A 27,228-nucleotide genomic window follows, 5' to 3' on the forward strand; every position below is an offset into this window, starting at 1 on the left:
GAAAGATGGTGTTTCAGATGGTCTTGGAATTAGCAAAGAATGTTATTTTCTGCATAGGACATTTAAGACATGCATTAAATGGGAGTGAATTCATTTACATAGGGACAATGTGTGGTTCTTTTATATGTGCTATTGCAGGTATTTAAATGTTTGTAGTTTCTTAATTCATTAAATTTCCTCTAAAGACAGTTGTTGGGTTTTTTTTTAATCCCCCATCTCCTTTACCCAGCCTCTTCCCTTACCAATTAAGGACTATCACCCAAGACTTCAATTTTTTTTTTTTTTTTTTTTTCCTAAATGTCCCTGCCTCTCTACTTGTGCTACTTTATTTTACTAGGAATCTTGTTTGAGTGTGTCTCCATTAACTCATCTTTCATGGAGTCTTATACAGTAAAGGTAAGTGGGTCAGTCCTAAATCCACCATTATGAAGAAAGATACTTGTGAGCTTTGTGGACTGCCTGAAGAATTCAGAATGCTCAGGAGACTCAAATGACTAAACACTGATTCCATTTTTTTCATTAGGAGGAATTCGCACTATAGGCTTGTGCGTTCTAAAGTAAATGCAGTTGCATTTATTACTCTTAGGAGGGACTTTTCTTACCTGCTCCCCAGGTACCTTTCAGAGCAGACTTAGAAGGTATCTAATTGATGGAAATCTGCTTTTTAACCTGAGTGTTGCTGTTCTTGTTTTAAGATGAGGCTGTTTTAGTCTTCTGCTGTATGCACCTCTTGGCTTTCAGGCGTAGGTACTCACAGGTTCTATTTGTGCTCTTTTTGAATTTCCGTCTAAGAATTCACTGGAAAGATCTGCTGTTCCTTTTTTAAAGTTCACTCAATGAAGTTTTATTTATGAATCTTTTTATTGAAATTTGGAATAAAGATGGTTTTAAATTATAAGTAAATATTTACATGTTTATGTGTTTCGATTAGCTCATTTGTTCAGGTTTGAGATTAACAAGTGAAATCTTTTCATGTAAAATAACATCTGCTCCTTCCTTATTTGAAGGCAGTCTTTTTTTTTTTTTTTCCTTTTTTGTCCGTGCCCCTGGCATGTGGAAGTGTCTGGGCCCAGGATCAAACCCTTGCCACAGCAGCAAACCAAGCCACTGCAGTGACAACACCAGACCCTTAACCCACTGTGCCACAGTGGAACTCCCTGCTCCTTCCTTATTTGATCTTGAGGTTTTTTTTTTCTTCTTTCTTAGTTTTCCATCCTCCTTTTCTTCCTTTTTTATTGATTACACAAGATTTTAAAATATTATTTTTTGAATTAAACTTTTTTTTAACCAAAATTCTTGAATTTTTATTCCATAAGTAGTATTTTCCTTGCTTCAGTGATATTAATAGCCCTAGGAGAGAAGTCATTAATGACACTGAGTAGTAGAAATAGCAGATTTTTTAACCACAGGTTTTCATACCAGAAAGTTTTAAAGAATTTGTTGTTTAGGGAGTTCCCGTCATGGCTCAGAGGGTTAAGAACCTGACTAGTATCCGTGAGGGTAGGTTCAATCCCTGGCCTTGCTCAGTGGGTTAGGGATCTGGCATCGCCACAAGCTACAATGTAGGTTGTAGATGCAGCTTTGATCTGGCGTGGCTGTGGCTGGCAGCTGCAGCTCCTGTTTGCCCAAGCCAGGGAACTTGCGCATGCCACAGGTGCTGCCCTAAAAAGAAAGAAAAAAATGTTTATTGCCCAAACAAGTTAATATGATATCATCCTGGTTACCATGGTATATGGTAAATTCAGGGTCTGGAGACTGTACTTGGGTTAATACTTATTTGAAACTCAATGTCATGACTATATAACAATGTCTATAAAGACATTTGTGTAACCACTAAAACTAACTTAGTAGAAAAATAATTAACAAATTATACTCTCTCTAGACAAACTCTTTGTTTAATGTAAGGTCTGTGTTGTTCAATATTCAATCTGTGGGTGTAGAGCAACCTACTTAATTATGGGGTATAGCTCATCTGAGACATTAGGTACCTCTCGGAACAACTCAGCAGAGCCTAACCACGTCCCACCACTACTAGCAGGCTTGAATCAATTAATAGTGGACACTGAAGTAGATTTTTTTTTTTTTTTTTTGCTTTTTAGGGCCACACCCAAGGCATATGGAAGTTCCCAGGCTAGGGGTCAAAATGGAGCTACAGCTGCCAGCCTACACCACAGCCACAGCAACACTGGATCCCTGACCCACTGAGCGAGGCCAGGGATCGAACTCACATCTTTATGGATTCTAGTCGGATTTGTTTGCACTGTGCCACGAAGGGAACTCCCTGAAATAGAATTTAATTGATTATATAATCTAACTGTTCACTTTTAATTCTATTTATATTATTTCATTAATGTATAATGTTATTAAGGATTACTTGAAAGAGAAAAATAAGTATTCATATGGTCTAAAATAATAAGCCACTTTTACTTCTACTTGAGTTATCAGTATTTATAGACCAGTGTGGACTCTTCATCATGAACAACAAAGTGGCCATAAGTATAAGTTTTGGGGAGTTCCAGTGGGTTACGAACCTGACTAGTATCCATGAGGATGCGGGTTTGATCTCTGGCCTCGCTCAGTGGGTTAAAGATCCCACTTAATGCCAGTGCCACAGCATTGCAGGGAGCTGTGGTGTAGGTCCCGTGTTGCTGTGGCTGTGACATAGGCCGGCTGCTGCAGCTCTGATTCGATCCCTGCCCTGGGAACTTCCAGGTGCTCCATGTGCGCCCGTCGTGGCACGGTGGTTAATGAATCCAACTAGGAACCATGAGGTTGCGGGTTCGATCCCTGGCCTTGCTCAGTGGGTTAAGAATCTGGCGTTTCCATGAGCTGTGGTGTAGGTTGCAGACGCGGCTCGGATCCCACATTGCTGTGACTCTGGTGTAGGCCGGTGGCTACAGCTCTGATTGGACCCCTAGCCTGGGGACCTCCATATGCCGCAGGGGCAGTCCAAGAAATGGCAAAAAAAAAAAAAAGACAAAAAAAAAAAAATAAGCTTTTTTTGCCTCAGTTGCATATGTCAGTCCAAGAAAGCATTAATAAGACCTAGGTCCTCCCAGATTAGTAGGAAACATAAAGGTATTCTATTTTCATTGGTTAGTAATGGCTTTGATATGGGCCAGTCAACTTATTCAAACATGATGTCTGAGATTTGTTTTGAAATACTCGACACACAAAAAGTTTGGAGTAAGTGAACAGGGAGACTAAATGACAAAATTCTTTCATCTTTTATGTTCACTAGAAATTTTCCATAAATTTAAAAAAATAATAGGTAAAAGAAGATATGACTAAACACATTCAGTTAATTTCATTTTAATTTTTCCTGCTACTTCATGTTGTGTTTCCTGAAATATTATGCTATCCTTGTATATTATGTAACCTAAAAAGTTTCTACCTCACATCTTTTGAATATGCACACATACCCACAAAACCTATTTCTGGTATCCTGAAGCACTGGGAAATCTTATTTATTGTCAGCTGAGGGGTGACATTTTGAATGAGAAGGTCCTCTGTTGTTTGATAATGCCCAAATCAAGAGTGCCTTGGGTACAAAAAATGAAAGTTAGGTTAAAGACCAAACTCATCAGTAGGAACTTTTTCTCCCTAGACCCAGCTTCTGTGTGCATGTGCATGGTGTGTATGTGTGTTTTGTTTTCCACACCAGAAATAAACTTAGGAGTTTCCGTCGTGGCTCAGAAGTAATGAACCTGACATTGCTGTGGCTGCGGCATAGGCCAGCAGCTCCAGATCCGATTCCACCCCTGGCCTGGGAACTTCCGTATGCCGCAGGTACAGCCCTTAAAAAGAAGACAAATAAATAAATAATAAGAGGAACAGATTCTTGGATATATCAGCTTTTCAGAGTATAAAAGCAAAAATGTTTGGTTGGAAATATGGGGAAATACTGGAAAAAAAAAAAAAAGGGATCTTTATTTCATGGTTCTTATCCCTAGAAGCAACTACTCTCCCCTCCGATTTTTTTAACTAATCCAAAAACTTGATAGTTGTGTTGTCAATATTGGAAAATTAAGGTTTGGGGTTTTTTTGTTTGTTTTAGGAAACAGAAAAAGTAGCCTTAGTGGCCAGGAAAAGAGGGGACACAACAGGCTAGTACCTCAAGGACTGTGCCCTGGAAAATAATTTATAGTTTAAAACCATTCTTCATTTAACTCTTCTAGATTAACATGCGGCTTAAGTTGTTTTTATATATTCCGTCTTGAAGAAATGCTAGCCATGCATTCATTGTATTTACTGAGTGCCTGCTATCTGCTAGGCTTTGTGCTTCTTAACATTGCGGTTCCACTGCCTATGTCTTTCTGTTTTTTTTAGTTTTTTAATTTGTTTTGTCTTTTTAGGGCGGCACCTGTGGCATATGGAGGTTCCCAGGCTAGGGGTCCAATTGGAGCTGTAGCCACCGGCCTACACCACAGCCACAGCAACACCAGATCCTAGCCGAGTCTGCAACCTACATCACAGCTCACAGTGACGCTGGATCCTGAACCCACTGATCGAGGCCAGGGATCGAACCTGCATCCTCATGGATCCTAGTCAGGTTCGTTAACCGATGAGCCAGGACAGGAACTCCCTATGTCTTTCTAAAGCACTATTTCTGTGACATCAAACTTTCGACTTGAAGATAGGCACTCAAATAATATGATAACATGAAATTCCTTCATGTCCAGCCTTGAAGATCCAAGGAAGCAATATCCCCTCTTCTTCAGATTTCTCTCAAACCCTCTTATTATTAAGGGGTGAGTCCTGAGACCCTTGAAATATTTAGAGAATCATGGTGAAATCTTATTTTTAAAATGTGTGCAAAGAATATAACGCTCAAGATGAGCCAGACAAAGTGGGATTACCTCAGAGTTTCTCAACTGCTGTGCTATTGACATTTGGTAACTTATTCTTCAGTTTCTGTCAATCATATAGCAGCCTGCCAACGAACTAGAATCAGATGGTGCCTCTGTGTTGAAATCCTTTTAAAAATGTTAACCCATCTTGCTGTAATGACCCCAGATCCTTAGGTCAAAGAACTGGAGATTTGTTGTTATTGTTATTCTTTCCAATAGTTGTGACAGGTTTATTCGATCGTCACCTAAGTGGTCCTTTGCTTAAGTACTGTTACAAAGTTAGGGAGTGACTCAGAAATATTCAGAATATACTTTAGACGCTACTACGCGATTCCTGTAAGGCATTTACATTGATTTATAGATGTTGTGTTATTCTGATTATGTGTTATTTTTATCTCCATTGTAAAGTCTAGTTAGCTATTTTATATGTTTTTTTTTTTTTTTTTTTTTTTAGGAATAGTCCTTGGTTCCACTTAATCTCTAGTATTTAAACTAAAACATACTATAACTTTATGTTAAAGTATATAGAACTCCCAGACATTTAACACACTACCTATTTGTCTATTAGAGTGAAATTTTAAAACATTAACATTCGATCAATTATTCTTTTGAAACTTTCTGTTAATATATAAACTTTTAAACATGACTGGCAAGTCTCAGTGTTTAAAGGCAGTCCACCTAATATTTGTTACCATTAGCTACAGCTATTCAAGACATTTTGTGGAGGTCAATACTGTAGCACAAATTCTTTCAATACAGTTACCTTTTAGGGTTCTTTCCAACCTAATATTTTATATTTCAGAGTTCTCCTGGCATAGTCAAAATGATAAAGGTTACAGTTTTGTAGACTTGAGCTTCGAAACATACATGTTAATCATATACATATGTATTCCATTGAAAGCTACTTTCTTTTGATGATAAATTAGACAAGTAGCTGAATGAAGGTACAAATTCATTATGGTTATAATCCTCAATGGAAGCTAACTGACCATTTATTAAATAATAGAATAATGTTTATACCTAAAGATAGATGAAAGAATGGAAAAATTTTAAAAGTGGACTTTCTCCCTGTCTACATCTTCATTCTTCCTCGTAAATAATTAAGTTGGATGGATGCCAGGGAGAAGGACAACTCCATGAGTTTTTGGGGTTTTTTTTTGGTTTGTTTGTTTTCACTTTAGGGCTGCATCTGCCGGCATATGGAAATTCCCAGGCTAGGGGTCAAATCAGAGCTGCAGCTGCCAGCCTATATCACAGCTGTAGCAATGTGGGATCTGAGCTGCATTTGCAACCTACACCGAAACTTGCAGCAATGCCATATCCTTAACCCACTGAGTGAGGCCGGGGATCGAACCTGCATCCTCACGGATACTAGTCGGCTTCTTAACCTGGTGAGCCACAATGGGAAATCCCATGAGTTTTATGTATTTGAGCAGTTCTGAAACATAAGGTATTTTCAAGTGTTTTGAGCTTTTTCAGAGTGTTGTCCAATGAAAGGAGGATATCTTTATCCATTCTGCCTAGAGAACTAAGAGTAACTTGAGAGTGAGAAGCTTTGGTCATTAAATAGATCCAAAGTATATTCTTCCAATGTGGGATTATTAAAAATGAATCTTGAAATTCTCTAATATTTCTTTTCTTTTTCTGTTAAGTTGCTATAGCCCAAGGTGGAACAATCCAGATTTCTAACCCAGGATCTGATGGTGTTCAGGGACTGCAGGCATTAACAATGACAAATTCAGGAGCTCCTCCGCCAGGTGCTACAATTGTACAGTACGCAGCACAGTCAGCTGATGGCACACAGCAGTTCTTTGTCCCAGGCAGCCAGGTGGTGGTTCAAGGTATATGTCATTCATCTAATGCATTTAGAATATCTGTGGGTTATGATAGCTCACCATTTAGTGGTGATTTCATAGTTTTCTGAAATATACAGGTGGTAGATTTTTTTTGGTTGGGGGAGAGGGAGCACTTTAAAAGGTTTAGAGGAGAAATATTGTAGTATATTAAACAAGTTAAATTATACAATTTTCAATTTTTAGCAGGTTTTATTAGATTTAATGAAATGCTAAATTCAGGGTAACATAATGGGAAAAAGAAATTGGAAACATGAAGTTTTTAATTAAGAAAATATTCTTCATTTGGGGGTTATAAATGTACTGAATATGTTTTTAGTATCTAGTCTAGGAAGATGTAAGTATCCAGTCCACGAGACACTGAATTTGGGTTTTCTCCCCGCTTGTTACACTCAGGCTTTCTTTCTAGACCTCACCTTTCAAAACAAATGTTGATTTTTGTTTTTCTTTTGACCATCCTTAGTATATTTGAATTCTAAGGTATCTGTTCTACCTCTTATGGAAGCTGAGGGTAGTGAAATAAAGCAGTTGGGATGTAGCCCTCAGCTTTTAGGGTAACCTAAGATTTCAGCTAAAAGTGAGTAACACATTATTTTGATTTCATTCAGTTGTACTCAAATAACTATAATGTGTTGAATACAACTTGCAAAAATTCGGTGTTTCAGTGTAACTGTATTCCCCTTGGTGCATTTACACAAATTTTAAGGGGAGTAATATCAGTTCTTTTAGTATGAGTGTCTTGCAAGTATTGAAAAAAGCAGATTTTAATTGATGAGTCTCTTGATAATTAGTTTTATTTACTTAGGTATTTGGGGGGCTAATATGGATTATGATGAAAGTGTATGAAGAGCTAAAGTAGTGACATTTATGAAGTTAAAAACAAATTCACAGTATTTTCTTTTAGATATAAAATTAAAGCACTCATTCTTTTTCCCTGGTACTCATGAACCCTATTTGTCTAAAGGAATAATTATAAAGAATGCTTATTTCTTCTAATTATATCTTTGTTATGTGGAACATCCACTTAAAACTTGATACTTTAAGAAGAAGAGGGTTTTTTTTTTTTTTTAATGTTTTGTGTTTTACATCAATAATACACACATAGATTTTTCTACTTTGGGGACTTTAAGAACTCTTTTTCTTCCGTAAGTCGCAAAGCTATTTGTCTGCATTGATTCTGTTAGCTTTATAGTTTTACCTTTCACATTATGTCTTTAATCTACCTGTGGCCCAGCTCTGGGCATAGCTTTGGGTGGGAACCCATTTTTACTTTTTCTCTGTGTATGGCACTAGTTTTCCCCACTAACAGTTTGTCCTTTGCCCATTGATTTATGGGCAGTCTTAATTGTGCAGTACGTAGGTCTCCCGCAGACCTGATCTGCCTCGGCACCCTTTGTTCTGCCTTGCCAGAGCCACACTGGTTTTGTTGTCACAGAACAAGTGCCCTTTTTTTGTCTTCTAACTTTTTTTTTTAAGCGTTTTTTAGCTTTTGTGAACCATTGTTTTTTCATATGCATTTGGAATAAGTTTGAGTTCCAAGTAATTATAATAATAAAACCAATGATGAGATTACATTTAATTTATAGATTAATTTAGGAAGAACTGAAATCTTTTTAATGACACCTAACATTATTAGTTTCAAGTGTACAACGCAACGACTCGGCATTTGTATGAATCACAGTAAGTGATCACGACAGTGAGTCTAGTTAACATCCTTAACCATATATAGTTATCGTCTTTTTTTTTTTTTCCTTGTGTTGAGGACTTTTTAAGTTCTACTCTCTTAGCATGTTTCACATATGTACCTGCAAGCACCATGTTAGACATCACATCTCCAGGACTGACTGATGCTACAACTGCACGTTTGTACCTTTTGACCTGCTTCACCCATTTTGCCCACCCCCACTCTCCGTCTCTGGCAACCACCAGTCTGTTCTCTGTGCCTCTAAGTTTGGGTTTGTTTGTTTAGATTCCACATTTAAGTGAGATCATTCAGTATTTGTCTTTGTCTGACTTATTTCACTTAGCGCAATGCTGGCTTCAGGGTCCGTCTGTGTTGTCACAAAGGGCAGAATTTCTTTATTGATAGCAGAATAAAATTACATTGTGTGTATATATACCAGTATATATGCTCTATATATCACATATGGTGCATATGTATATATGTAGTATATATGCTGTAATATATACATATAATGTAGTATATGCTATAATATATATATACACATAAACTATAACATACATGTATCTCTTATGTAATGTATATACTATAATATAGGTGCACATATATTATGTAACATATATACTGTTATATATATTGCACACCACATATTCTTTATCCATTTGTCTGCTAATTGTTTCCATGTCTTGGCTATTGTAAATATTGCTGCAGTGAACATGAGGGTATAGACATCTTTTTGAGTTGCCGTTTTTATTTTCTTCAGATGAATACCCAGAAATAAGATTGCTTGATCATATGGCAGTTCTACTTTTAGTTTCTGAGGCCCCTCCATACTCTTTTCCATGGTGGTGGCACCAGTTTATGTTCCTACCCACAGAGCACAGAATGTCTTACACATTCAGATTTAACTTCTTTTAACTGTTTAAAATTTTCTCCATGGGGGTCTCACATTCTTTAATTAGTTCTTAAATGTTTGATGGTTTTTTGTTTGTTTGTTTTGCTATTGTGAATGGTAGCTTTCTGTTACATTTTTCTAGTTGTTGCTGCTGGTATAGAGAAATACTGATTTTTTAATTACCATTTACCAATGAACCTTGCTAAACTCTAATTCTAATAATATGCTGATTCTTGGTGAATCTCCCTGTGATGCTCCGTGAATGTTTATATCCGACGCAAGTAAGATGTTTGTATTTTTCCCTTCCAGTCTTTATTCCTCTTGTTCTTTCTCCTTGCCTGGTCTTTTCCTTTTCTCTTCTTTTTTTTGCTTTTTAGGGCCATGTCCACAGCGTATGGAGGTTCCCAGGCTAGGGGTCCAATCAGAGCTACAACGGCCGGCCTACACCACAGCCACAGCAATGGTTGGATCCTTGACCCACTGAGCGAGGCCAGGGATCAAACCCACAACCTCATGGTTCCTAGTCGGATTTGTTTCCACTTCGCCACAATGGGAACTCCTTCTCCTTTTCCTTTTTTAAAATAATGCTGGTCAGGGGTTCTAGTAAATCTTTGTAAACATAGTGAGGTCCGTGAGCATTCTTGGCTTTCTGTCCATCATCCACCTTGTCATCGCCTTGAAAGGTCACAGCCTTTTCTCTCTGAGTCTCAGCTCTCATCTTGGTCGATCCCTCCGCAGTACTTAGCACGACTGACTCCTCCTCCCTGACCTTCGGGGATACTCCTGACCCTCTTCCAGCCTCCTCTGCCCAGCTTGGAGCTGCTGGTGCTTGGTGCTCAGCTGCGGCCGGGGCCCTCTTCTACCTGGCTTGAGGGCTCATCCCTGCCCATGGCACACATCCATTTTTCCCTCCCCAATTCTCCATTTGTTCTCTGTTTCAGTAACGAAGCATCCTGCTGCTTCAAGCCAGAAACCTGGGTGTCACCGTCTCTCTCCCTCCCCTTCTCCAGCCATTCCTCTTCACTCCTCTCCACTCCGATTGTCACAGTCCTTCTGCTCTCATCCCTCTGACCTGCGTTACTGAGACCCCTACCCTGCAGGTGGCTGCCCTGAAGCTGGTAGCTGTGGAACAGGGTCCTGATTTTCCTAATCATGCCAGAAACAGCGGCTCCTGTTTTGGCCTGGTCTTTTGGCAATTTCTCCTGAAAGTTTAGCTAGGCTCCCTTTTTTCACCCCTGCCAGTGATTCCAGGAGCTACTAATATTTCTTAAAAACAAAAGTCTCTGCCTCCAGCATTTCCCTTTCTCCACTCTGCTCTCACTTCTGTAGTTCAGGGTGATGTTTCTAAAATATGCGTGTAATTGTGTCAGCCTCCTGCCAAAAACCTGTAGTGAGTGCCTGTTCTCGTTAGTCAAAGTCAGAATCCCTAACCAAGCCCATGCCCAGCTTGATCCAGGCCTTACTTCCCTTCCTAGGAAAGGAACTTCTCCCTCTCTGGGCTGAATTTCTTTCATTTCCTGTAATGAGCCCCCCCCCTCCCTCCAAGGGCCCTCAAACACCAAGCCATTTGCCCTGCTGGGAACACTTGCCCAGTCTTGCACATTATTCAGGTTTCACATGGGATAGCACTTCCCTAGAAAGCCTTCCCGCACCTTCCAAATCTGGCTTGTATGACCTCTTCCCCCTGCACCCGCTGAGGGCACGGATCCCCCTCTCCCCTCTTTACATGACTCTCTGTGTCCTGCCCACAAGGTGACTTCTGTTTGGATACGGATCTAAGGTCCCTAGCACAGTCCCTTGGCATATGATAAATGTTCGATAACCGTTTACTGAATGAAAGTGAAATACTCTTCCTCTGTGAAAATGTTACTAGTCCTATGTGCTGATTAACCAAGTTTATCTGACCCAGGGGATTTATTAAAACCTTACCAAGAGCAGTAGTCAGCCAAGCAACCAACCTCCCTTCTTTCCTTCCTTTCTCTACCCATTTTTTACACTAACATCTTTGGAGAACCTACGTGCCAATTTCAGGAAATGTTGAGCTTAAAATCAGTTTGAACTTTCTCACATTTGACATAAAGTTGACTAGTCCTCTTGGAACCAAGGCCTTAGATGTGGCGGGGATGGAAAAGAGACCCTCGTGGACTCTTAAGTGGTCTGCAGACTTCTTTACTCAACCAGGATGTCTTCAGTTTATGTGCTCTGGAGACGTACTAGAACCCTTGATGTCTCACCTCCTAAGCGTCTGAGTGTAAAGTCCTTGTCTCACTAGGGGTGCTGAGCTGAATAAGGCAAACACGTGGAATGCTCTTTCATTGCCGTTCGATCGCGCTGAATCTCATCTTATAGGGAATGGGCTTTGTAAACTCACCAATAAAGATAAAAGGTCAATAACATGTCACTTATTTTTGTGCAGTAGAGATGCAGATCATTTTCCCCCTGAGCTATGGATGGTCTGGTACATTGTTGAACTTGGGCTGGTCTTTTGTCCAACTTCATAATCATTAAATTTCCAGTAGTGATCCAATGCTTCATGTGCAGAACCTTCATTAAGTGATCAAGTGAAAGTGGACATGTGTTTTATTATTTTATTTCATTTTATTTTATTTTTTTGGACATGTTTTTTTAAATGCACATTTAATAATTGTGATTTATTAATTTTTTTTTAAATCACAAAATTCTTTTCAAGGGATTTAAATTCAGTAAAATGGTGTATTAGATTGAGCCACATGCAGTTGTGGTCTCTGTGGGCTGAAAAGGTTGAATATTAGCTAATTCATATGGTTCAATATAATTTTTATGGAAGAATGCTATATAATACTTGCTACTTTTGGCACAGTGGATTTTTAGAATTTCAGCGTCTACTCCTTTCAAGTGAAATCAACAAATTCTGTGTCATCTTAGGAAAAGTTGGATTTTATGGTGTTGTAGCAAATAAAAATGTTAAGTGAACTAAAGTGGCTGGATATTCTTGGCGAATTTAGAAGTATCTGTGAAATAAGTTCTTTGCGTTTCACAGTGTATCTCTGGGCTGACTGTCAGATTTTTTTTTTTTTTCATCCTATGAAAAACATAGGGTTTTATGCCCACTCTGTTTACTTAGAAATCTTGGACAGAACAATAAAAATAAATAAACAAAAGTAGCCCCTTGAGAAATAGCCATGTAACTTTTAATGCTAATGAGTTGTTTTTTTGCCAGAGCCCAACTCAATTTTTATGTAAAACTGAGAAACAAGAGCACTGAGATGGTTTATTACAGGACGGGTTTTTAGAGGGTTTGGTTTCAGTGAGCTCGCCTGTGACAAAGCAAATTGATGGCAGTGATAGGCTAGTGATGTCACTGTGATGTCAGTACTCCTGCTTACCCTGCACATGCTTGCTGGTTTGGAACACTTTATGTGGACCTGTGATAGAGGAAGCAAGACAGTTCTGTATGCAGAAGCCCGTCATGGCTGTAACTGGAGATGAAACAGGTAAGAATTTTAAAGAGGGATTTAAATTCTGCAGATTTTTTTTTTTTTTTGAAGCTTAGAAGAATTATTTAGGGGCCTCTGAGTGTTTCAAAAAGTATTAATTTTCTAGTAGCCGAGGAGTAAGAAGTTTCCTCTAATGTGTAACCGTATGTACTCGGAACTCTGTGAAGGCATCTGAGCATAATTGCTTCTTTGCTCAGCACTGTGCTGCTTCCTTGACCAAGGCGGTAAGCCTTTCTGTCTCCATTTGCTCTGCTAAAATAAGCTGTTGATTCATCTGCAACCTGTTGCAGATCCAGTGCAGCTTCAAGTTAAGCACGCATTCTGTTCGAGTTGTAAAAAAGTAAGCTTCCGATTTTATTGCTGCGTTCAGATGTAACTGCAAAACAGAATAGGAAACCCAGCGCGTCACGGGTGTTTGTGAGCCTGCCGTTCCTTCCGTCCTGTTTAAAATGGTCTGTTTCTCAGCTAACCGGGTTCAAAGGGCCCACGTCATTACATTTCCTGGAATCGGTTCGGCAGGGAGTGGAAAGTTAAACTGCAGGCGAGCTGCACACTGACGTCAGCCCGAGTCACGCTGCGATTGAGTCAGTTCTTTCCGCTCGGCCGCGCGCAGGTGGGGGCTGCCACCCTCTCCGACTGCGCCTTAGACCCCTAGCAGGTCCCCGTAAGCCTCGCCTTAACGATTCTGCCGAGGTAAGTGTGTGTGCCTGGCGGGGGCCCGAGGGGCCTGCGCGGGTGCCTGGGGATGGAGCGCCCGCTAGCGCCAGGTCAGGGGAGTGTTCGTCTTTGAGTTCCCGCCCCACCTGCAGTTCCGTCCGGGGGTGTTGCCAGTTACAGGTAATGCTTGTGACTTAGGTACTTGCAGCTGAGTGCCTTCGGACTGCTAGCCGGGCCCTGAGTTTGCAGTTGAATTCCCGAGGCCTGGGTGCCTGTACTTCACCACACCGTAGCAGCACACTTAGTGGGTCTCTTCCTGGGTAGGAACATTCCATTGTCTTGAGCAAGCGAAGCCTGTGTTCAGTTGTTTTTCTCAAAGAAGTTTTTGTGAAGTTTTAGAGGTGCAGAAGATGGCAGAAGCCCTCAAGTGACAGATCTGTTGTAAGATATAGATGGGCTTAAAGGGAAATTTCAACCACTGCATGTCATAGGCGTCTTTGAACCAAAAGGCATTTTTGTGCATACATTTATTTCCTAAAATTTATTAGTTAATATTTTTCTTTACTAAGCCTTTAATTCTAATTCTCATGTCCAAATATGAGAGAGAATCATAACAAAAGATAAAATTAAATGATTCGAAAAGACAGAGAAAAAATTTAAATAGGTTTTTAAGTTTTTCCATAAAATTTTAACCATTGCTTATAAATAAGTGAACAATTTTATACATTTATGTTTCCAGAGTGAACATTCTATCCTTGAAAAGGCTTTTTTCACACTTTTACCCGTAACGCTTAAACATGATTTACCTGTTCCAGTTTAACATTTTCAAAATGCTGAAATTAAAAAATGTCAGACTTTTTCCATAAGACCTCATTGTACTTTTTGAAATTATTATTTTTGGAAAGCTGGTCGGTTCTCACAGAATCAGTTCTATTTAAAATGCTATTTGAAAATGAACAGCATATTTTCGTTGCTTTTTCGAGGAGCCCAAAGAGCATTTAAGGGGCCTTTTTTGAAGGTGTAGTAGAGCAGCTTTGGGGCCCACCTCTGGGATCTCCCCCCAACGCCCCCCAACCCCCTTTGTGGATTGAGCTAATCCATGATGAGGCCGTAGAGTTTGTCGTGTGTAAAACAAGCATGTTTACATAAAACATTTCAAAAACAGTACTTATATTTACTCTATGTGATGTACTCATACTTTTCTATTTTTTAAATGCTGTTTTTGACCTATGAAATTGGTTTTATGACTTGCTCAGTGTTTACAACTTAAGAGTTTGAAAACTGCTCTAGACCAAAATTAGGCTCCAAAATAATGACTGGTCTGGGAAAAGTTTAAAGAGCATGTGCTTATAGGATCATAGAATCTTATGTGAAAGTTAATATTGATAGTTGATCATTTATATCATTGAGTCCTTTGGATATAGTTTAAATTTATGTTAGAACTAAGTTTGGGGTTTATTTATAAGCTGATTATGTTTAGGAGCCTAACTCTGTATCTTTTAGCCTCCAAGTCTAAAAAACTCTAATGAATGGTAGTCAGCCTGGATTTCTGAATTGTTAAAAAAACAAATGTTATAACTTATTCAAATTTGGAGAATGGTATCTTAGTTAATATTTCAGGCATGAGAATAAGGATACATTTCACCTCTGTGAAAGGAGGATTCTGGGAAGTTTTTTGTTCAGAAATTTTCTAATAAAAGAATAGTTTGGATCAGGTCCGTAACAGCTTGTTCAAGTTGGTAGCACAGCAAGTTATAATCATGTTGGAAGTGAAAATCCCAAGTCACTCATTTGCCTTAAGTTTCCGTAAACCTCCAAACCTGTGTGGAAGGTTATACTGAAATGGCCATTATGTTATTTCCCCACTATTTTTGAAAATTTTCTAATGAAATATAATTTGGGATAATAGTTTTGTCTTGTCCAGTTTTATTTGCCTTTGTGAACATATTGCCTAATAAAATAATTATGATGGCACTTTGCATTTATGCAAACTTTAAACTTTTTAAAATCACTTAACTTTACAAATAAGCATAAATACAAATGTGGCGAATGCAATCAAAGAAGCTGTCCAATGGTCAGAGACCCACAGGAAGCTGGGAATGTGGGTTAAAGGATCAGGAAAGTCCTCAGGAGGAAGCCACATACTTCCCATGCATTCTCACTGAGACACTCAGTCCAGATATTGTTACACTCATTTGCATATCACTGAACACAGCCCAGAGTGGGTAAAGGCTCTTCTAGCTCACAAAGCTAGCAAGTAGGAGTTTGGGATTTTCCGACTCCTTGCCTGGTTCTGTTCACACCATATCACCCTGGTCCTCAAAATCCACCTGCCACTGATAAATTAATGCTACTGTTAGCTAAGTTATAATGGCATACTATACACTGCTTCTAAAACATGCAAAATAAAGTTGGCATCATATTGTCAAAATGGATTTTTCTCTAGAATATTTATTATTACTGTCGTAGGCCAATTTATTAGATAAAACTTTAAATTTCAATATGCATAATTTCGTCTTTTACGTAGGCTTTTTTTTTTTTTACTTTAAGATTTTCACTTAATAAACAACTCAGCAAGGTCTCTTACGTGTAACTTAAAATAAAAAATGTGTACTGGCTTAATTCTCCATGTTCTATGTGTTATATAGTAATTGTAACAAATTCGAAAATGTTCAGTGCTTAGTTAACATTTACATAGGATTCGGTTTTCCTCGAAAAAGTGAAGCAGTGGAGGAGGGAGAGTTTTTGACAATGTGAGATGCCAGGCAGGACAAGCCTGCTTTGGGCATTATGAGTACTGATGTGGTGGCGGGGAGAGAGGGGACCAAAAAAAAAGAGAGGTCTGTGGATCACTGGAGCCAGGGGAAGAAGCCTGTGGTCACAAGTGCTACTCCTAAGTCACCTCATTGCTCGTGATTTCAAGGTGTTTGGGATTAGCCACACATAGCAAAATGACATATGAAGGTAGGAGCTGCACATATAAACATGTTTTTATTCAGCTAATGTGCTCAGTGCTATAGAGATCTCAGTAAACAAACAGGTAAAATCACCATCATTTGGGGTGTTGATAAATTGTTTCATTTTGGAAGCTATCCAGACAGGCGTTTCTTATTTCTCATTTCTTTTTTGTTTGTTTGTCTGGAAGAAACCAACACCTCTTTGACTGGCGAGGTTTTTGGTTTTCTTATTACCAGTCTGATGAGATTGTATCATTTGTTTATTTGTGATTCTCCACCTTCGAGGTTCTCTTCTAAATGATCATGCACATTAAAAAGGACATTTTATATTAGCTTTTAATCATTTATTCTCTAAGGGGATATCATAAAATAGAGTAGAAATTATAAAAGTTTTTTAAGAGGCATATTTGTAAACATAAGGAATAAGAGCCATATGTTTCAGTCATTCTATTACCCAGGTTTGTTAGAAGGGAAACTCCAGGGGAAAATATATTTGTGGTGGTTATATGCCTTTTAACTAATATACAGAATAAGCATAATTTGGAACATTGTCTTTCAGAGCTTAAGGAAGGGAAGAGGAAGGGAACTAACATTTGCTGAAAGCCTACCATGTGCCAGGCACTGTGCTAGACACTTTGACATACATTACAGGGTTTATTGTGAGTATTAAATCAGATCATGTATCCCCATTTTACAGATGAGGAAACTGAACTTGCCCCAAGTCACATGGCTGGTAAGTGGCAGAGCTGGACTAGGACCCAGAGTCCAAACCCCATGCTTTTTCTGTGTACCGTGTATAAAGCTTACAAAGAGAGGTATGAAGTTACTGACCAGAATTGAGAGTTCTAGGAATTTTCTTTCTGATGAAATATTTATCCTAAACCTAAGTTTGTTTTTGTTTTTTTTTTCATGCCAGGAGCTAGATGGTTGGAAACACACTATAATTTGAGATTCTCTGCTTCTAAAATGCCAGGTTGGATGACTAGTATCTAAGGGAAGACGTAAGAAATAATGCCTTTTGGGAGTTCCCACTGTGGTTCAGCAGTATCTGACCAGTATCCATGAGGTCTTGAGCAGTGGGTTAAGGATCCTTGAGCTGTGATGTAGGTCACAGATGCAGCTTGGATCTGGTGTGGCTGTGGCTGTGGTGTAGGCTGGCAGCTACAGCTCCGATTCAACCCCTAGCTTGGGAACTTCCATATGCCTCAGGTGTGACCCTAAAAAAGCCAAAAAAAGAAAAAAGAAAAGAATGCCTTTTACCAAGAAAGGCCGCTTTGAATAAATACATGACATTTTATACGGCTTTCCATGGCTTAGTGTTAAAGATTTAGCTTAGCTATGATTATAATAACTAATTATAACCTTATAATAATAAGACTGCTTATTTTAAATATTCTAAATGACAGTGGGATTTTTGCAAAAAGCTAGGGAGTTCAAACATTTACTTTGTGGTGCACATGTAAACTCACCAAGCACCCATTATGTGCCAAGGACTGTGCTCGACTCTAGAAGGTACCAAGGTAAAAAAGACATACCTGACTTGTCTTTAAAGTTTACCCCCTTAGAATAAAATTAGTGTATAAATGTCTTTTTCTTATCTTTATTAAATCTTGAGTTTAAAACCCCCACTGATGACCCATTTATTTTCAGAAATAATTTTGTGCAATGAAATTCTGGAATAAAAAATAATTCGACCTACTTAGTAGCTGGAACAGGAATTGGCCTTTAGAAGAGTACGGGGATGAGAGTATGTCATCAAGGAATGTAGTAGGATTCTTTGAACTGTGATCCTTGGTAATCTAACTGGTTTAAATCACCGTTGAATCCACTGGAACTCTGTGTACCTTGTTTCAAAAACAAAACTTTATGACATTTGGATTTCATCAAAACAAGAGAATCTCTGTGCCCATATCTTATTCATATGTTTACTAATAAGATCATATTCAAATAGATGGGATTCATCCTTTGATACTCATTCAGTGACCATTCGAGATGTACCATTATATAGATTCTTTGGGGTATTACAGAAATTTATGCTAATTCCTCCTCATTTATACTGACTCCTATTTCTGGCTTGAACTAATGAGCTCGAATCTAATTTTTGTTGAAGGAGACAAAATGAATATAAACCGTGTCTGAAGACACCCAGCCTAATGAAACTCAGTCTGTTAGCTAACATCCTATCACCAATAGAGCCAAATATATCGTTCCTTTCCAAGTTATCATTTTAAAGTGATATTTTCCCCCTCAGCTGTTGCTCAAAATATTTTAAGATTCCTTCCTTTGGAATTGCCATTCTTCGTGGTACCAAGTTTGGCCCTTAGAAGGTAGTTTCAACCTTGGGAAACTGGCACAAGTTTAGAACCATTTCTGGTTTTAAGACTGGTGAATGAACTTTATTTTTTCACCTGTAGAGTATTTCTGCCCGCCCCCCCTTTTCCTTCTTCTTCTTCTTTTTTTTTTTTTTTTCTTTTTAGGGCTGCACCCATGGCATATGGAGGTTCCCAGGCTAGGGGTCACATCGGAGCTGCAGCTGCCAGCCTGCACCACAGCTCATGGCAATGCGAGATCCTTAACCCACTGAGCGGAGGCCAGGGGATTACAGCCTCATGGTTGCTAGTTGGATTTGTTTCCGCTACACCACAATGGGAACTTCTCCCCCACCTTGTCCTTTTTTTTGAAAAATGGGAGACACTGCTTTGGGAAAGATCTTGGTATTCTCCTTAATGCTGCAAATAATAAGTAAACTCTTCCTCCTTCTAAAAAAATTAAAAATAAAAAAATAAATTTAAAAAATGGATGCTCTTAAGCTAATTTTTGCATAGCCTTTAAGCATTCTGCTCTATCTTCTGTAGTACAGAAGACAGCAGATGAACACAAGAGTAGAGCAAGCACGGGGAACCCCTCTGTACCTTTCCATTCATTTTACTGCACTCCTTGTGAGCAGTGTTTGGCAAGAGCAGCCGTAGACCCAGGTCTGCATCCTAGCTGCCTGCAAATGTCAACATGTGGACACGTGAACTTCTCCTTCGTCACTGGCCATTGTTCCAGTTTTAGAAAGCCTCTGTCGTCTCCAGCTGTTCCATTGTTTAGCGTTTATTATCCCATAACCACCTTCCCTTGATGTGGATAAAGACAAGTCGAGAGCACTAGGTGCTGTGCACCTTCTAGCTCCTCTGGCAATAGCATTCAAACATTTTTAAAAAGCCTTTTAGCAAGTTAACAGTTTAAACTGATTTTTAAAACTTACCTTCTCAAATAGCTCAAAATATTTCAAAATTTTCTATGACCTATAATAGGACATTTATGTATACAGTAGTTTTAAGAAGTCACAGAGACAAATTTAACATTTTTCCCAAGCCTATTCATAGAGATTTTGCTGGTGATCCTTATGTCTGTTGCAGATACTACTTATCACCATTGTTTATTAAATTATATATATAGAAGGAAAAACCTTATAAATGGTATTTCTGTTAGTTTTATGAAAGTCTTCACCCAAAGCCATATTTTATTCATTTCCCTATGGCCCTAGAGGGAAAAAAAACCTGGTATTTACCCCAAAGAAGCACATAGATCAATTTTTGCTGAAACTTTTAAACTGCTTTGCTGTTTTCAATGATAATATTTCTGTTTAAGTGAAAAAGATTTTGTTTCCCTTTTGGGTAGGATTTCAGTTCTTATACCATGGGCATAATGAAATAGAGCAGTGATGCATTTCATATTTTGATTGGCATTGTGTTCAGGTCAATTTTTATAGGAGTCGATAACTTTTAAAAATCTTTTTCTTGCATTTAGCTTTGAGAGAGCATGTATTTTATAATATCTCATCAGAATGTCAAGTTAATTCTGGACCAGACGTTCTCAAAGTTGAAACGTTGGTGGTAAAAACATGTTTCATCACTTAAATCCATCTGTCCTTTCTAGGAAGCTATGTTTATTGCAGTAGATAAGACAAATTTTGAAACTAAATTAGGACACGTTGAGGTCCTACTTTTAGTATTCAATCTGAATACTAAATAAACATTAAATTATCATTTAACTATGATGATACTATAATTAGAAAATGTGTTTTTAAAAAATAAACTATTTAAGGAGTTCCTGTTGTGGCTCAGAGGTAATGAACCTGACTAGAATCCATAAGGATGCAGGTTCGATCCCTGGCTTCACTCAGTGGGTTAAGGATCTGGCATTGCCATGAGCTGTAGTGTAGGCCAGCAGCTGTAGCTCCAGTTTGACCTCTAGCTTGAGAACTTCCATATGCTGTGGTGTTGCCCTAAAAAGACTAAATAAATAAATAAACAAACAAGTTCTTAGGAGTTCCCTGGTAGCTCAGGGGGTTAAGGATTAGGCATTGTCTCTGCTCCGGTTCTGATTGTTGCTGTGGCTCAGGTTCAATCCCTGGCCCCGGAACTCCTTTAGACCTTGGGTGCAGCCAAAACAAAACAGAAAAACAAAGGCTTAGAAATGTAATATTATCCTAAGAAATGTAAGAAAGATCAAAATGATCCCTCCCTGGAGAGACCATTTTTAAGTAGAGCTTCCCTGTTTCTTATGTTGTTCTTGGTTTAAAGCTAAAAATACACAGCTAGTATTTTCCTTGTAGTTCCTCAGTCGTCATCTGTTAATAAGACTTAGACTTATACAAAGACATTCAGGAACTGCTTCAGGCATGATATAGGGTCAGGCAAATCTCTTAACTGGGATATTCAGAGGACGGAGATGTTCTGATTAATTCAAAACGTCTGCAGTGGTGTTCTAGGGCCAGCTCGTACTAGTTTGCTGAAGTCAATTATTAAATTTTCAGGATTTTTATGAATGGGTTGCAAAAACAGCCATTATTAATAACTATATATGTATATATACACACACATATACACATATTTAATAAAAATTACATTAAAATAATATTAATAAATATATAAAACCCACCCTCCCAATAATTTCATTTACATTCTTGAGGTTATTTACATCTACTTTATCTGAATGGTGTGGTACTTACTGTGTTATGTCTTTCCAACTCTACATTCAGTGAAGTCACACTGGTAGCTTGAAATTGGCCATAGTGAAAGTATTTACATCATGGGAATCCATAGACACTACAGACCAGGGCTTTTTTCCCCCTAGAGAGCTGGTGGTTAAACATTTATCAGCCCACCACTGATATTAGGCTAAATGAACTAAGGGTTGAAAAGCCTCTCTACTTTAGCCTTTGATAAAAACCTTTCTAAAATGCATTAGGACATTTTTTTATGAAATGTGTAAAGCATGCTGAGAATCGTTGTTCCAAATGCTGAAGGGATCTTTAATACCTAAGATTTCTATAATGTTCAGAATAATCATCTTAAACATTAGCAACCTCATCTCTTATGACATGTAAAAAGAAGTATGTTATTTCCAGATCAATTTTATATAAAATATCAAGTGGTAAATTGTTTAAATAACTTGTGGTATTTTATTTCATTGCAGCTGCCACTGGTGACATGCCGACTTATCAGATCCGAGCTCCGACTACTGCTTTGCCTCAGGGAGTGGTGATGGCTGCCTCTCCGGGAAGCCTGCACAGCCCCCAGCAACTAGCAGAGGAGGCAACACGCAAACGAGAGCTGAGGCTAATGAAAAACAGGTAAGACATTTCGTGAGAAACCGCAACCACTTAGGGGTTATAATTTATTATCGTGGGGCTTTTTAAAAACTGCTTATCCTCAGCTATTTCTCCCAAGTTTTGTGTTTTGTGGCATTTTGTGTGGGTTTGTGCTTTGTGTGTGCTGCTGGTAGTCTTCTAATCAGAGTTTCAGCCATGAAACTACTTTATCAGCAGGAGGTATATCCTTATACATTTTAGGCTAATGTCTAAAAGGTACATTAATTTTTTTAATGATAATGGAAGGACTTTATTACAAATATTCATTTTGTACTCGGTATTTGCTTTGTGAAGTAGGTGATAAGTGTAGTTTTTTAAAATTTTATTTTATGGCCACATTCGTGGTATATGGAAGTTCCCAGTCCAGGGATTGAATCCTGGCCATATTTATGGCAGTGCTGGATCCTTTAACTCCCTAGGCCCGGCCAGGATCAAACCTGCACCTCTGCAGAGACCCCAGTCACTGCAATTGGATTCTTAACCCACTGAGCCACAGTGGGAACTCCTGATAAGTATAATTTTTTAGCTTCTTTTAAGCAGAATAAATTGGAGGTGAGTTTAGATTTTTCTATGTCCATTACATGTAGTTTTATCTGTTTTGTAACTTTGTTTTTTCTCTATTATACTGAGAAAAAAACAAAATTTTCCATATCTAGTCTGAAAAATTCTGGCTGAGTACCAATACAAAGCAAGAGGAAGAAATAAAATTACCCGCAGCCCCGGCACAGAGAGAGAGACACCTCCTACGGCACGTACACTTCTGGTTCCCTGTCTCATTTTCTCACACATTTCATTGGCTAGAAATAGCTAAGAGAATCCCTAGCTGCATGGGATTCTGAGAAGGGTCTATGTTAGCTTCCAGATTTCAGTTTCAGAGCAGAGCAAGAGAGAAGCAGATGATAAATGGCTACTAGATCGCTCAGTGTCTGTTGAGCCGGTTTTCAGCGATTGTGGCTTCCATTTCTTTAGCTTGCACGTGACTTGCACATGAGAACAGGTCTGGTTATTCTCCTTACTTCACAGAGGAGGAACTGAGGCTCAGAGAGGTCAGGTAACAAGCTGATTAAGATCACGCAGCCCAAACTGGACAGAGCCTGGAACTAGAAGCAGGCCGTCTTTACCCAGAGGCCACACTGTGCCACACAGGAGTCACCTTGGAGACACAGCGGGGTCAGCTGCAGATTTAGCTTCCCAGAGAGTGTGTTGGATTTATTCATTAACGTGAAAGACCTCTCATGCGTTCTCTTTTTGGAAGGAATAAATTATTTGGCTGGCATTCATAATAGATACTGAAGTGTATTTCTCCGACCCAGCAACAGCCTTTATTTCTCTACCAACCTGCTCAGCTTTTCCACTTTGCTGTGTATTTCCTCCCCATGCTAAGGAGGCATCCAGACCCATGCAAGCCCTGAAGACCGAGCTCACTATTAATAGAAGAAACAGGTGTTTTCCATCGCTCAGTCCTCCTTAGGAATGTGACCGTCCAGAGCTCTGTGCTTAGAGCATTTTGACTCGTGACTTGCAGGCAGGCACATGAAATATGGAGTCTGGGTATTTACAGTAAATAGTACAGCTTGGTAAATAAGATTTTAAAAATTAGACATCCCGCCACACTGCTCTTCAATATTTAAAACTTTGTTTAATGGTTAACCTGTTGTGTAAAGAGACTGTCTTCCTTCCAGATCTAGAATTTAATAGAATGATTCCATCATGAAACCTTCGGTGTTTTAGTTCCTCTGTAGAAGAGCTGAATTACATTCCCAAACTGACAAATGTTTACATGTACTTGGATTTATTCTTGACTTTGCCCCACGCATCATTGACATTGAGTTCATCTTTTTAAATCAGACTCGGTTCACTTTTACACTGTCAATTTTTCTGAGCCCCGGTGGAGAAGTCGGAGAACCTTGTGAGTTTACAGGGTGACGGCATTGTTCTCGGCTGGGAAGCAGGGCTTGAGCTTTTCCTGCAGTTCATTGGGATTTCAAGACCTCTCCTCTGCAGAGAAAACACTGATAACCAGCTGTTAGTGAGGGTGAGCTATCCTAAAAATAAAGCAGAACGGGCCAGATGTGGTGCACATGTCCCTCCTGGTTCAGAGTTAGAGCATTCAGCACACCTTTGTTGATGTATGTTTAAGTTATCTATTGCAATGCAGGCTTTTTGCTGTGATGAGTAGCCCAAAGGCAGTTATTGTCAAGGGTATACTCCAAAATAAAGCTGTTATCAGAGGGTATATTCTACAGAGGAGTTAAACCGTGCAGTTACCACCCCCCCTCTCACCCACCCCACCCCCCAAAAAAGGAGCAAGAGCAAATGTCTGTATCTGTTGGTTTGGGCGGGGTTATGCGTGGAGATGACTAACTTGGCTCATCTGTTTATTCGTGTGTGCTGCTTTGGCTGCTGGTCTGGGCTTTCTTGGGGCGCATCTGCAATGCTTTAAATCCCAGGAATCGGTTAGCGGATGTGTGTCTCGTAACATCCTTTCCCTGATTTCTGCTGTGGCGTCCCACGTGCCCGGGTTGCCATTGTCTGAATTTCTGACCCCGTGTTCTGTACCCTCCCTTCTTTCCTTCTGTAGTTGTCAGAAGCAGAGTCCCTTTTGTTTCGGTTCTGGTTTTTGAAACTGTGCATGATTTGCTTATTGTTATCCATATTGTTTTCTAGCTGATCAACTGTTGCTTGCAGTCATGATTGTTGTACTGATTTAGTCTTGAAGAGTCAAAATCTCCAACATCGACATTTCAGGCTTCTAAGGATTCATTTTTCTAATCATTTTTTATTTTTAAATCAAGTTAGCTCACTGTGATGGAAGGTATGGCTTTTGGTGGACCCAAATAAGAGACCTGGAAAGATCTGTACATGTGTTTGTAGCAGTTCCGCTTGGGGTGGTGGTCCTGTTGTTCTGGTTACTGAGAAGCTTCTGGTCACTGTGATGGGACATGCGCCCTAAGAGAACAGAATGCTGGGCGAGTTGTCTCGCTCTGCCGTCGTGTGCGCTCCTCAGGCAACCTCACCAGGTGGCACGTGCTTGGTTACAACCGAGTGTGGCTCTGTCCGGACCCTCCCGAGGCCTGACCGGCGGTGGCGCTGGGGGGCAGAGGTCGACGAGCCACTCTGGATGGTCCTGACGGGTTGTTCCTGTAGTCATTTGCCTTGTGTTGGTTCCAGGGAAGCCGCCCGGGAGTGTCGCAGGAAGAAGAAGGAATATGTCAAATGTCTTGAAAACCGTGTGGCTGTGCTTGAAAACCAAAACAAGACTCTCATTGAGGAACTCAAGGCCCTCAAAGACCTTTATTGCCATAAAGCAGAGTAACTGGCTTTGACATGGACCTTGTTTGCCCTGAACTCTAACCCCGGCAGGAGGTGCCGCCGTCCTGCTCATTGCCGTGTGGACTTGTGGAAGGGACCCTTGTGACCCTTCTTAAGGAACCCAGTTGGGCTTAGTGTGTGGAAGTTGACTTGGGAATGTTGTTCCAGGATGCGGAAGGCAGCCGTGATCCCCGTCACCAGGCTTGCTTCAGTCGCGGTGTCAGTAGCGTGCGAAACATGCTTTGTTTGCCCTTTTGCTTCTACTTTCTTGCAGGGAAGCTGCTAAGGAATGTCGCCGTCGAAAGAAAGAGTATGTCAAGTGTCTGGAGAGTCGGGTTGCAGTGCTGGAAGTTCAGAACAAGAAGCTCATAGAGGAACTGGAAACCCTGAAAGACATTTGCTCTCCTAAAACAGATTAGTAGAAATATTTAACTATGAACTGACTCCCACATGTACAGTTGCTTCTGAAGGCAATACACCATATAGCCGGCAAGAATGATGGCTTTTTTCCTTTGTGTCATTCATCATATTTTCTAATCTCTAACATTCCCAAACTGCTTCACTGTACGTAGTTAACTCTTAGCTGTAACTTCAGTTTTTTTTAAAAGAGACAAACTGTAAAAAAGAAAAAAAAAATGTATGTAACAGATTCTTAAAATGCAATATTTGTAAGACTTGTTCCAATGCCACATATTTGCAGTTCCCAATCTGTGTGTCATGAATAGTGTCCTATGCAATAAAATTTTTTGCAGGTCTTTTGAAATCACTTTAGAAAAGGACAATCAAAGAGAATGCATCCAGCAGTACAATAAAAGTAAACCACAAAAAATACCTCAGGAAAGAGTCGAAAGCGAGAAAGAGTTGAAAGAACCTGATGACATGCCTATGTGAAAATAATAGCCTATAACTGAACTTACGGCATTTGCAGATTTTTATATCAGTTGCTTTGTAAAGAAAATACTGTATTCCTGTCCCAGAATGCCATAGTTGAAGAGAGTTTTTAATAGAACCATGTTGGTTACACTTGGTAGCGTTTGGTGCTCATTTAACTATCTGAACATCGGCTGCAGTTTTTAGTCCATCGTGTTAACATAAAAGGGCTTGCAGAAGTTTTTAGTGTCGGCTTGATAGTACGCGAGGAAAGGTGACACACGTTGCAACACCTCACCGAGGGAACAGAGTTGGAATTGGATTTGCATACCCTCTGGAGCTCGCTGCCCATTTCTGCAGTGGGTCACGCTCTCTGCAGTGCCCTTTTCTGCTGTCTCGTGGGAAGCACAGCCCCAGAGCTTTTACCCAGAAGAGCAGCTGTCCGAGATGCAGCTGCTGTGATGGAGCAGGCCTTTCTGCAGATGGTCTGGAAAGCTCCTGCTGGCAGCCCTCTCTGTTGAGTTCTGGCCTTAGGAGTCTTGAAGTAAAAACTAAAATGACCCAAGAGTGTATTTTCAGCTTTAGAATTGCTTGAAGGTCTACCTTAGATCAGGTATAGAAGTTGGAGTTTATTACATGGAGTTACTACTGGTATTCACATTTCATCCTATGTTTATAATAAAAAACCTCAAGGGATAAGCCCGGAGCCCTTAAGCATAAAATGCTCTGTCACCTCCTGCACTCAGGAGACACCTGTTGAAGGCTTCTTGTGTGCGAGACTCGCTGTATTTTCTCTAACTTCTGACCTTAATATTAAGGGGCCCCACCCCCGGTTTCCGCAGGGGACCTGGTCACCGTAGAAAACAGGAGATCGTGGTGACCACACGGTCCTCGTCCTTGGTGACTCTGTCACCCCCAGAAGGCCAGGCGTGCCATTTGGGGCTTTTCGAGAAATACCTATGCCCTCTTCAGCGGCTGAGCGCCGAGGATCTTCTATCTCAGCTTTTGTCTTTTCTTCTGCAGAGGAGTAAGAGGA

At 39.7% G+C, this 27,228-nt stretch overlaps 1 protein-coding gene across 22 annotated transcripts in view; it reads left to right on the forward strand.

Moving 5' to 3' along the window:
- The window catches only part of CREM (cAMP responsive element modulator), a 65,622-nt gene extending 39,277 nt beyond the window's left edge, over nucleotides 1–26,345 (forward strand). For 5 of the 22 annotated variants that reach the window (XM_003482828.5, XM_013980294.3, XM_013980302.3 and 2 more), the window contains 4 exons: nucleotides 6,503–6,691; nucleotides 17,067–17,102; nucleotides 21,836–21,992; nucleotides 25,182–26,345. In XM_003482828.5, coding sequence (XP_003482876.1) covers nucleotides 6,503–6,691; nucleotides 17,067–17,102; nucleotides 21,836–21,992; nucleotides 25,182–25,326 — 527 coding nt within the window. In that variant the 3' untranslated portion in view covers nucleotides 25,327–26,345. The remainder of the gene's footprint in view (nucleotides 1–6,502; nucleotides 6,692–17,066; nucleotides 17,103–21,835; nucleotides 21,993–25,181) is intronic. The other 17 variants (XM_005668185.4, XM_084980503.1, XM_084980509.1 and 14 more) reach the window with 6 other exon arrangements.
- The last annotated feature ends 883 nt before the right edge of the window (nucleotides 26,346–27,228 follow it).

This window comes from Sus scrofa, chromosome 10, assembly GCF_054392235.1.
Source record: "Sus scrofa isolate SSC_HxYL_T2T_F1_AM1 chromosome 10, Sscrofa_HxYL_maternal_Yorkshire_Landrace_v2.0, whole genome shotgun sequence".
Taxonomy (NCBI): Eukaryota; Metazoa; Chordata; class Mammalia; order Artiodactyla; family Suidae; genus Sus; species Sus scrofa.